The sequence below is a fragment of the Dromaius novaehollandiae genome, chromosome 1 (genome assembly GCF_036370855.1).
Source record: "Dromaius novaehollandiae isolate bDroNov1 chromosome 1, bDroNov1.hap1, whole genome shotgun sequence".
Classification (NCBI taxonomy): domain Eukaryota; kingdom Metazoa; phylum Chordata; class Aves; order Casuariiformes; family Dromaiidae; genus Dromaius; species Dromaius novaehollandiae.
In genome coordinates this window covers 11,544,940-11,557,053 of record NC_088098.1, presented here as the reverse complement: position 1 = coordinate 11,557,053, position 12,114 = coordinate 11,544,940, and the positions used below count along the sequence as shown (strand labels likewise).

Genomic DNA, 12,114 nt, shown 5'->3' with positions numbered 1-12,114 from the left:
GATTTATATACTTTCCCCGATACATATAGGTACCTCACAGTAAACTGAATTGTTAGTGAAGTATGAAGTATACTTTACCCTAACCTGAAACATTAGGCATATATTTCATATGTCGTGCAAAAAGTAATTATGCTGTAGATAGTGGAAAACACCTTTTTTAAAATATTTTATCTGCATAATATGTATGTGTTTCTTGATATATAAAAAAATTACTTTATAATATATAAACATTTTTTATTTATAAAACGCACCAAAATGTGGGTTTTTTTCAGTTTTGTTCATATGGCAGTCGCTTAATGGGAAGAGGGTACTACGTCTTTGACAGAAGATGGGACCATTTTCGATTCGCACTAAACTCCATGGTAGAAAAACACTTGAATTCACAGATGTGGAAGTAAGTGACAGTTTTATAACTGGTGGGTAGTTTAACATTTCTAATTTTGTAAAAGTTTTAAATTAAACACTCCATGGGAAGCATTTTTAAAGTTACCTTTGCATTAAGTCATGCTAGTAATATGAATACAAGTTTTCACTTTGCTGTTAAAGGACATGCAGCACAACAGAAGCCCAAGCTTCTATTCTGAAGCAAATTTCTGTCAGATTTTTTTTTTTTTTTTTTTTAGTCCTCCCATGTCTATGGAGAAGCTCAGTGTTTTCTCGGTTTAGAGAGATGTCTTGATATCATATAGTTGTACTACACACAGGCTGGTTTCTGCCTGAGACTTGGTAAGAGGCCTATAAGTTATTCTTGACATCATGGACATAATAGTAGAGACACTAGAAAAATGCACTGATGCACCTAATCTTTACTGAACAGTACAAAAGTCTCTCTACTGAAATAAGCATATCAAACAGTTCTTTTCTCTGCTGTTAAAACAGCTCTGGAGACTGCTGACCACTCAACAGATTATGCAGAGCATAATCAGGGGACCTTTGCATGCTACTCTTTCCTTTCCCTCAAAATTGGATGGGAGACTTTTATACTTGTATCACACATCAGATTTCCTACTCAACCCTTGCTCCATAAGATTCTTGTGTGAAAAGGAATTCACTAGACCTTTGCCAGAGTGTGTAAGATAGCATAAGTTTGGGGTTTTTTTCAGTCCAGTGTCCTCTAAACTCACTGGCTTTGAGATCTTAATATTCTATTTATGACTGCATATTGAAGACACAACACCTCTGTATCTCATACACAAGTTCAAAGCACTATAGGCCTTGGCTACACACATGCATTAAAATAGACTGTACCATTAAAAAAAATAATAATTTAAAGAGTTAAGTATTTGAAAGCCTCATGGGATCTACAGGGTTTTTTTTTTTTTTTTTTTGGTATTCTGCTATGGAACATGCATATGTCTTCCAATATAATGACACTAAAGTGCAGTGTTTCATGTTACTGTTTATCAGGACTGTGTTATATTCATTGGATGGCAGCCATTAGATAAACAAGGTTTGATATTTATTTGAATATATATTTTGAAACACTAAAGCTTGGCTTGTCTGACTAACCTGGTAACTTGATAACTGCTACTACCCTGGGAGACCTATTTTGAAAATGGGTGGGTTTGCCGTAAAAGGGCCAGTTTCATGTTTGTTTATTCAGCTAGTGCTTGATCTGCAAGGATATCCTCTCTTCTAATTTGTAAATTTGGCTGTTTGCTAGAGTCTGCCACTCTGTGTTTTGCCTTCCACAAATAAAACTAATTAGATGTCTCCAAACAGAAAGATGAAAACTTTTTATCTGTTGATTTTGTTTGTCAGGAGAAAAGACATTCATGCACCTGAGAAAATCTGTCACTAGTATCACCCCTATCATGAAAAATAAAAACAATCTCTATATTAGTTCTGTGATAGAAGAAATAAATAGGCCTCAGCTTGCTCCAACTAAATCCAGTTCTAAATGCTTTTTCAATTTCAAGCTTTTTCTGAAATCTCTAATATTGTAATGAATTCCATCAATACTTATTTGTTTACAGAACACAAGCAGCTTACAGTGCTTGATCCCTGTTGTATTCTTTGGTTATCCTCAGCCCTCCTCTGGACTTACCTTCTCCTATCTTCCCCAAGCAGGAGCATGTGTAAAGCTGCTGTTTTACAACTGATGATAGTGCAGCTCTGTAGCTGTGGCTCATCCAGCTGAGACAAGGGGTAAAGAGTACAAGGTCATATTTTGAGAACAATAATAACACTTAAGAAGTACTTTCATCCCTAGTTCTCAAAGTATTTTTTCAAAGGTGGCTAAGAATTATTGGCCCTTCTTTGCAAATAAAGAAACTGAGGAATGGATCTTGTAAGCAGCTTTGTTCAAAGTCACATAGCAAGTCATGGGCAGTAGAACTTGCTCGTTTTTGGCTGCAGAGTCTGTATATAACCCCATATGTATTTCTGCTGTGAGCACTGTGTTCTGAGAGTCTTCATGAGAGGAGGAGCAGGAGAGAGCACCTGTAGTTAGGATTTGATTTATGATAAAACACTAACACCCCAGAAAAGATGGATTAGGAATACTTCTTTGAGGCCAAGAGTAAGTCTCTAAACATTGCAAAGGTGTCAGCATTAAGGATAGCAAATGCTGAGTTACGATGATGTAGAGGATATTAGCCAAGAGAAATAGAACTAAACTGAGAATTAAATCTTAGTCTAAATGATGAGAAAAGACCACATAATAATTTTGCAAGAGACATTATGGAAGTTTGGTTCTTTGTTAACAGTGGACTATATAAAGCAATAAAAGATGTACTACTAGTGGCTGAGGAACCCTAGAAAGGAAGTTGAATATATCCTACTAATTTCACAGGTGATATTATTATGTTTTATTCTCTGAATAGTATTCAACTAGTTATAGAGCTTACCAAACATTGTTTAATACTCTGACAATTTTTCAGTATCAGTGAAACTAATAACTTACCTAGCTAATCCTGACTAACCAGCTCTCAGATGAGCCCTTGGGAATAGTGCATTGGGAAAGGGATGAACTAAATTACCTGATTCCTCTTTTGCCTCTTTAACCTCAGTGACAGTGATTCACAAAGCCCAGAACTGACTCAGTTGTGACCCTCATCAATCTAACTTGTAAGTTTAGGTTAATATTTAAACTGTTCCACAACTTGCACTTTCAAGCAAAGCACATACAATGAATGAAACATAGTGACTAGCATGTTTATAGGTCTACCATCAGGCATTTTTATTCACATTTTTAATTGTTTTGTAAAATAGGAGAGGAAAAAGGAAACTAAATCTGTAAGAAAGTGATTAAATGGCAACATCATACACTTAATTGCCACATGGGGCCATTGTGCTGAAGTTGAGGACAGTTCTGGATTAGTGGAGGTACTACAAAGCATAGGAGTCTTGTGCCATGACAGAATTTTGTAGGGAAAATTATGATGCATAGTTCTTTACCTCATCTTCTGTCAGATCTCCACTACCTTCATAGAATTAATGTGCCTCATTTTCAGATAAATTTTTAGGAAAATACACTTCAGGATCCAGCCTTACTGAATCCTTACAATATTAAAACACATGGGTCGGTCTTTTTTTTTTTTTTAATTAAATCCTAAAGAACTTAATATTTGAATTGCAAGTTTAAAAAGAAAAAAATCAGAATTAAAAACATTTTAAGCTGTTGTGGACTGCAGAGCTTCTTTTGCACTGTGAATACTAAAATATATGTGATTGGTAGAATAGCAGTCATAATTAGAATGACCTAGGTTTTACTTTTTTAATAACTTGGTCCTTTCAGGAAGGTATTTCCTATCTGCATTGTTCAGGTGGAAATTTTTAGGCAGAGTGAAAAATACATATCTAAACCTCTTTGTTTGTTTGTTTCCCCCTCCCCCCCCCCCCCCCAAATCTTTAGGAAAATTCCTCCTGCGGCAGATAGCCCCATGCCTTCTCCAGCAGCACATGCCTCCACTCCTTTTCCAGCATCAGTCTTGCAGCCTTTCAGCAACCCTAGTGCAGTGTATATTCCTTCAACACCTATCAATTCAAGAATCACCTCTTCTTACATAATGACATCAGCCATGTTACCAAATGCAGCCTTTGTGACAACGTCGGATACGAATTCGATTATGTCACACACTACAGCTTTTCCTCATGTGGCTGCAAGTTTAAGTATCATGGACTCAACTTTTAAGGCGCCATCAGCTGTGTCACCAGTGCCAGCAGTCATCCCTTCCCCATCCCACAAGCCATCTAAAACAAAAACCAGCAAATCCTCAAAAGTTAAAGACCTGTCATCTCGTAGTGATGAGTCTTCAAGTAACAAAAAGAAAAAGCCGCAGTCGTCGTCATCTTCGTTATCTTTGCAGACATCTTCCTCATCTTCATTTTCAGGGTCCCACAAAAAGAACTGTGTCCTGAACCCCAGTTCAACTTTGAACTCCTATCAGGCTACATCTTCCTATAACAGTATGTCTGTGCACAATACAAATAATGGAACAAGCCCACTCAGTGCCAAATCGGAGCCCTCAGGACGGACTTCATTATCAAGTAGTTCAGCAGACTCAGTAAAACACATGAGCATGGTAGTAAGCAGTATTGACTCTTCTAATTTGTCTGTATCCTCCCTTGTGCACCACTCGGGGGACCACTCCCTGGGAGCACATAATGCAGTGTCTTCTCTACCCCTTTCTTTCGACAAATCAGAAGGAAAAAAACGTAAAAACTCTAGTTCTAGTAGCAAAGCCTGTAAAATCACTAAAATGCCTGGTATGAATAGTGTTCATAGAAAGAGCACTGCCAACCTTATTTCTGCGGTGCCAGATCCTACAAGCAGCTCCATCTCTCGGCAGGTAAGGGACTCTTCCAGTTATTTTCTTGCAGGTCATGTTTGACTTATTTCAAATATTTCTTGCATTATGAAAAAGACAGAATAATGTTTGCCTCAGATTGTTTTTAATCACACTGCTTATTCCATAGGTTAATACAAAAATGTATTTGTATTTATTTTGTACCCATTATGGGAAGATGCTTTGAGTGTACAAAAAGCATTTATACTATATTAAAATATTTTTATAACAAATTTTATTCAATTAATAAAGTAGCCATTTGTATCTTTGAAAGTAAAATTGAATGTCCAGAATGGTTAAATAACTTACAGAAATTAATTTTTTATCTTAAATCTGGTCTCTCTGAAATAAATTCTCTCTTACTAAAACAGGAAGATAAGGGTGAGCATTTCTGTTCATTTATTTCTTTTCCCAAACTTGTCACTGATTCCTTTTGTAATGTTATGCAAGTCACCTCATTTCTCTCCTATATAAAATGCTTACATCTACCTTTTCCTGTGGGGGAATCTGAGATGCTGGACCTCAGATGCTGTTTCCTGTTTGAAAGTGGAAAAAATTAAGAAATTAAAATCCTAATCACATGGCCTTTAATGGACAGTTTTAAGTGTGCAAGTGTTCAGAATATTGAAGTCAGTGCAACAGATAAGGTTGCCAACTCTTACGTCATTGTTGCCAGCGATAGAGCTTTGATTTTTTTTCCAGACCGTGATGTTATATAAGCACAAAAGTATAAGATATATGAATTGATAAATTTTGGTGAAACACTGCCAATATTATCTATATAATGATCTACTGTTAATTCTGCTAACGTGTCCAGTACTCTGCAGTGCAGAGAAAGCAAAGCTTGACCCTAACCTCTGGAAGGCAGTGAGAAACAGAGAAAATAGGATACCTTAGAAAATCCAGAGTAGGTAGCTTAAGAAAAAGCTGAACCAGCATGAAACTCTGACTGCCTGAAGACACGGGTCATAAAATGAGATTTGGAAATAGGGTAATATCTTGGGCAAGGCAATCCGTAGATGATAGTAGCAGACAGGAGTGGAAGAAAGGAATGAACAAGTTCTGACACTTCTGTAGCAGGCAGAGTGACTGTCTCAGAGTGGCTTAACAAGTATATTTTCCCTTTCCTACTCCCAGTAGAGATGCAGCTGAGATCTGTTTGGCTTTAAAAAATGGATAATGGCATTGTCTTTCTATTCTGAGCCTTTTAAATCCATGTTCTGCAATCAGAACTAATTTTTAAGTCACCAAAGTCAGTGGAGCATGCTGTAAATTCATCATTCTGTCACACATCTGATATTTGAAATGTACGTGTACCCCAGAAGATTAAATTGCACTGAGATACAGTATCTCAAATGGGAAGAAGAAGTAACTGCAGATTGGTACATACACTGGTTGTAAGAAATGGACTGCATCATCTTTTCACAATACATATACTGTATCTGTAGATTGCCCAGTCTGCAGAAGTCTTACAGGTTTATTCAGGATGTTCTGAGTTCAAATTCTAACTCTCCCGGTGACTTGGCATGTTACTCTGGGACATTCCTGTTCCAGTTTGTGGTGTATTTCAGCATGTTGCACAATAACGGAAGTAAATAAACCATAAAGAATCAATTAGAGGTCCTTTTTTAGTATCTGTGAATATGTAGTTTAAGCTAATAATCTTCCCTTAAGTGAAAGGCTAGATATATATATAATGAATGCTGATATAAGGATATTTAAACATGATAATTTTATACATACACACACGTACACATGTATGTGTAAAAGTAGAGTCATACTTTCCTCTCAGTGCCGCCTTTGGAGCTACACTAATAAACAAAAATAGGAGGTAAAGTGGAGTTGACTGTATTTCAGATTTGACTGGTAGCTAATTGTCTTTGTGACAAGGATACTGAATTGTATGCTATACAAAATAGACATTTCCTACTTTCTTTTTTTAATTTGTGCTGTAAACAAATGACATTTATACCCATTTAAACATATAGGTCAAATAATATTGCGTAATCTACATGTAAGTATTAAAACTCTGGAGAACAGAAGAACACTGAAAAAAGCTCAAGTGACTGGTGATAGGCTCTGGAACTTTTCTAGTCTAACTCAAGTCTGGCCCAGGTAGATAGTAACTGAAAGTCTTAATCATTTGGTTTTGAAGTATACTTTACCTTATAAGAAAAGAATTTGACTCCTGGCATCATCCTAATCCTTTTGAAATGGTGTTCCCATCATTAAAGACCCAACACAACTGGGAATTCATTCTTATTTTTGAGTGTCGTAACTGTTCAGTCTCAGTCTGAATTACCCTTCTGCTCTTGAATGCAGGCCCTCCAGCTACAAATTACAGTGTGCCAGTAAAGCAGCTCGAAGCAGCATGCATTGCTGCAAGCTGTGTGCTCCTTGCTTTGTTTGTATTATGTAGAGAATCAGCCTGTTAGCCTTAGGAGCACTGAATGAATGAAAGCCTAAAGAGGTACATTTTACTCCCTTTCATGATTCTAGTATCTCAGCAAGTCGATTTCTTAGTGGCTATTCTTTCATGTTTAAAATGGGGAGGTACTTGTACTCTAGTGTAGAGTTTTCACATCCAAGCTTTAAAGGGCTTTGAGTACCATAATGATGGATGTAAAAAAGAAAGATTGTAAATCCTCACTTTTGTTGAAAAATGACAGACTGTGTGTGTTTTACCTGGTATTATTCAGGTGCCTGTTGCAGTTTTGTCATGATGTTCTGAACGGTTAGAAAGGATTTTACAAGGTTGCATGTCTTTTTCCAGGATTTGCACATCGAAGAAAGCTTGATGTAGCACATTACTACCTAGAGAAGAGCAGCTGTGGCACACAAACAAAATGCTGAGGGGGAACAGGATAGGCAGAGCCCTACCCTTTTAATCTTTGTGCAGCACAGGAACTGCCTATTACACATCAAAACTGACTGTAAATGAAAACTTAATATATTTCTTTCGGATAGAATGTGAATAGAGAAAACTGTTCCAAACTCACCATGAGAAAGGGCAGTAGCATGGATATGGATACAACAGCTACCTTCCACAATATAAATCAAATGACAAAATAGCAAATGATGTTGCAAAAAGGAAGGAGAAAAACATAACATCAGTCAAAACCCTCCAAACCAATGCCTAAGTCGCATACATTCAGTAGGAAACTCACAAATGCATTTCTCACCATGTTTAAAAGACAGGTTCTTACTACCTCTCCATCAAATGATGAAAGTTTAAATTACTTGAAATCCATTGATCATGTAATAACTATTCAAAATCTAGTCATCTGCCATTTATAGGCAGATGTCCATAGTTAATTGTGTACGAGCCTTTTAATCCCTGGGAAAACTGTTCCTTTGACTCAACAGCTGTCTCCTCTTTTTGTGTAGCAATAGAAATATCTACAGTATATCTGTGGATCACTGTAGAAAAAACTAAGAGAAACTGCTCTTGCAGAGTGTTACTCAAGGACTGAAATAAGCAGGTTGGGCAGTTTTACTACAGTATTTTAACTAAGTACTTTTTAAATGTGTGCATATGCACTATTAATTTGCACTCATTCCCAAAGAAATTCTCAGATCCAGTAAATTGATACGGTTGCAAATTTAAACCTCTGAAGTTTGACTCTTCTGGTTTATTATTGCTCAATAAAGGAAATATTAAGACTCTCTCTGTGGAAGAAGATGGAGTAATTTAAGGCATGTTATTGGGGCTTGGCCACCTGCTTTAACCCTCTGACCCCCAAGGTGGGGGGAGGCCTCCTGGGGAGGAGCGCTGTGCCCGTGCACACTGCTCTGTTGGCTGCTGCCTGGCTGCACAAGGTTACTCTGCAGTCTCGATGGGGTCCCAGCCCTGGCAGCCACCTCTGCGCACATTGTGCAGGACATAGTTTAACTAGGAAGGCTCTTACAAGATGCACCCACTAAAGCAGCCATCTCTAGTCAGTTGTATCTCATGTCAGACTGGTCACAACATAACTAAACCAGACACCTGAAGTGGGTTTTATAACCTATATTTTCTTGGTTAGCATTTCTGATGTTGTTTTCTGACCTGTAATCATGTTTATCTGCCTTTTAAGAGTTTATTTAAAGTGTACAGGCTCCAAGAGATAATTATGATTCTTTCTGAAGTAGTATGTTTTAAAATATGCAATAGCAAAAATACCTATGTTCCAAATGCAAAGCAATTAGTGCCACTTTACACAGGAAAGAGAAGGCCATTCCTAGCATCTGCACTCAAGTGACAAATATTCCTCTCAATACTGCTCAATTAATGTCTTTCAGATTGGAAAAAATAGCAGTGTAGCTTTGTCACAATCCAGTCCTTCGAGTACATCAAACCCAGTACACAACAGACAAGTAAGTTGCTTTAAAAATCAGATGTACTTAAATAGTCTCTCAAGTGGTTCTGAATTATTTTATACTGTAAAGCCTTAAAATATAATCTCTTTATAAATACATTTCTTTATAAATTGAAGCTTTTTTCAGTGAACTAATACTAGATTTTCTTCCTCTCATTTAGTATTTTGTGCAGCTGTTTTCCCTTCTGAGATTTATGAATGAGTTTTCTGCTTGTTTTTCACCACCTCAAGTTATCTTATGTGCTGCCCACTGGCTGTTCCTTTGGTCATTAAAAAATCAGCTGGCAGCAGCAGCAGAAACTGTATCCCCTCAGGATCCAGCCAAGCTAATGCATTTTTTTCCTAACTTCTCCTGTCAAGCAAGATAGCACAGCAAAGTCCCAAAACTGGCACAGAAGGGGCAGCATTTATAAATAGGCGAAAAGGGAAACGAGACAGAGAGAAGATGGGATTTGACTATTCAGCAAAACTAAGTATCACAGCCCAATCTGAATTCTTCTTAAACTGTAAGAAATCCTTATCACTCCCACCATGCCTGTTTACCACAGAGATTAGTAGACAGGTAATTTTGTTACTTTCTGTTTTAATGACTCGTGGACTTTTTTTTTTAATTTGGCCTTTACTGTTTGACTTTCCAAGTTCGGTAGTTTATCAAGAATTGATTATTGGGATTCTTGATATGAACAAGGTTTCCCACCTCATCAAGGTACAGTCAGAAGTAAGCAAAAATTCCTATTCCAGAGAATTTTCCTGTATGGCCATTCAATATCTTAGAATTGTTATGTATTCTAAATCATACAGGAGTAGTTATTCCAAATGGTTGGGCTGTTTAATTTCTCCTGTATAGACAAAGCAAAAGATAAAGAGCAATAACATTAATTACCATTATGATAACCCATAACGTTGTCCCCACTAAAAATATTCTGAGTCACTCCCATCTTGTGATGAACTGCCAGATAGTAAAATACATTTTTTTTCTCTTTTGCTACTGGATGCAAAGGAATATAGATATGGAAGAATAACCACATTTAAAGGAAAAAAATATGGAAAATCCATTCACACCAAAATGTTTCTATGGACTGGCATTTTTCTGTGTGAGACACTGTGTTACCAACTGCTGGTAACAGACATGGGATAAATCTGTTTTGAAGTATAATATTTTTGCTTTACCCTCCTCCTACTATATTTGTATAAAATATACACTACCCTAGGAACAGAGTTTGTTGGGTAACTGTTGCCTAGATCCCATGGGAAAACCTAAGAGTACAAAACATTAATTTTGTGGTAGCCTTATGTAAACAGAGGCTATTGCTGAACTTTTCACCTGCCTGTTTCGGTAACTTTATGAAAAATAGAACAAGCAAATGCTTGTTTTTAGCCCTAGAGAATCTTTAGTGTTAAAAATGTGTTTCTATCAGTTTGGCAGTTGAAACTGGAGCTCAGAATAAAAATAAAGTAAGATATATTAGATTTTATTAAATGTTTGGCTTTTTTAAACCCTAACACAAAATTTTACTATTTTGAACCATAAATACTGATGACCTAACGAATGTTTGTCACAACCAAATCTGAGCTTTTTGACAGCTTTCAACTCCAATTAGGCAATTATATAGTCTCTGAATAAAATTTCAGTCTTAAACTGTGCAGTAATGTTTCTTTATAAAGTTGTTATTAATTAGGTAATAATAAGTGGGAAGTATATGCTGTGGCAGTCAAGATATTATTAGGGCAGCCTGAGCTCTTTTGCTTTTAACAGCAGCGTTGTTATGATAATCACAGAATCCAAGTGAGGGAAGGTCTGTTGGCAGAGATGATCTCTATTTTAACACGAGGTATTACAGTTGGAAAAAACAGCCGAGTTTTCATGAATACAAGTTTGAACAGCAGGCTTTAAACAAGTCAGTTGAAATCGAATTGCAACTTCAAGCTAAGTATGAGCTTAGAACAGTTACTGTGGATTTGCATTCACTCCATTAATTGGTTAAGCAGTTTGTCAGAGAAAGTAGTTGTTGTCTGTGGAGCAAAGGGGGAAGTTAGAAGGGGAGGAGAAGATTGTTACTTCTCAAGAAAAGGGAGAGGGGTCCTTAACATCCTTAACATCCACATTGAGGGACTAGGTGAGAATGAGGCATTTTGAAAACTGTAATGGGCCATAAAATCAGTCTGTCTTCTGAGCCTATGATTTCTTGTACGCGGTCATACTAATAAAGTGAGTTTCCCCACTCTCTTTCTGAAGGTGCCTCTCGGAGGCGAGAGATCATGTGGTAGTGCCATGAAAGTCATCCGCCACTGAAAACTGCCTGTTTTCCATTACTGATTTGTGAGCTAAAGGTGTCTGGTGGTTGTTTTGATTTCACCTAGATAGTTTCTTCTGGTTGTTTGCTACATGTGATGAAATGCATCGTATTCTCAGATACTGCTGTGCAGGACTCATGGACTGTGGTGATACTGTTGTGGAGCCTGTTTGCTGTCTCCTATTGCATTAAACTCAGTCAGGTTAAACTAGGATGATTTGTTTTCAATTCATGTTTAACTTGAACATTGCTGCATATATTTGAGACCTGATGAAGGGTTTGTATACATAAAAGCTTGTCTGTTTTTCCAACTATTGGTGGCTTCATAAAATACTTTTTCCTATAAACCCTACTTGTTTTTTAATAAACATTAATGGCATGGTTTTTTACAGTTGTACACATACAAGATTGTTTTACAGTGCAATTCACAGTGCCTGTTGCTACTAGGTATTAAAAGTTTGTTTCCTCCGGATTTTATCCTTGCTGTAGGTTTATAACTAATCAAATGTTTTTGTCTTCATAGTGTTTTTAGGTGCCTGAATGTGTTAATACTTCAAGACTTCAGTATGTGGTGGTTTTTAAATATTGAGTAACTAGATCATTTTATTAAGAAAGGTGACAACGTGTATGCCATATGGTGTTTCCTTGTGCCTGAGGTGCTGAATACATGCA

At 36.8% G+C, this 12,114-nt stretch overlaps 1 protein-coding gene across 11 annotated transcripts in view; it reads left to right on the top strand.

Moving 5' to 3' along the window:
• ATXN7L1 (ataxin 7 like 1) overlaps positions 1-12,114 on the top strand; it is a 114,995-nt gene that overhangs the window by 100,910 nt on the left and 1,971 nt on the right. For 10 of the 11 annotated variants that reach the window (XM_064505486.1, XM_064505479.1, XM_064505481.1 and 7 more), the window contains 3 exons: positions 273-394; positions 3,857-4,793; positions 9,072-9,146. In XM_064505486.1, the coding sequence (XP_064361556.1) occupies positions 273-394; positions 3,857-4,793; positions 9,072-9,146 (1,134 nt within the window). The remainder of the gene's footprint in view (positions 1-272; positions 395-3,856; positions 4,794-9,071; positions 9,147-12,114) is intronic. The other variant, XM_064505483.1, reaches the window with a different exon arrangement.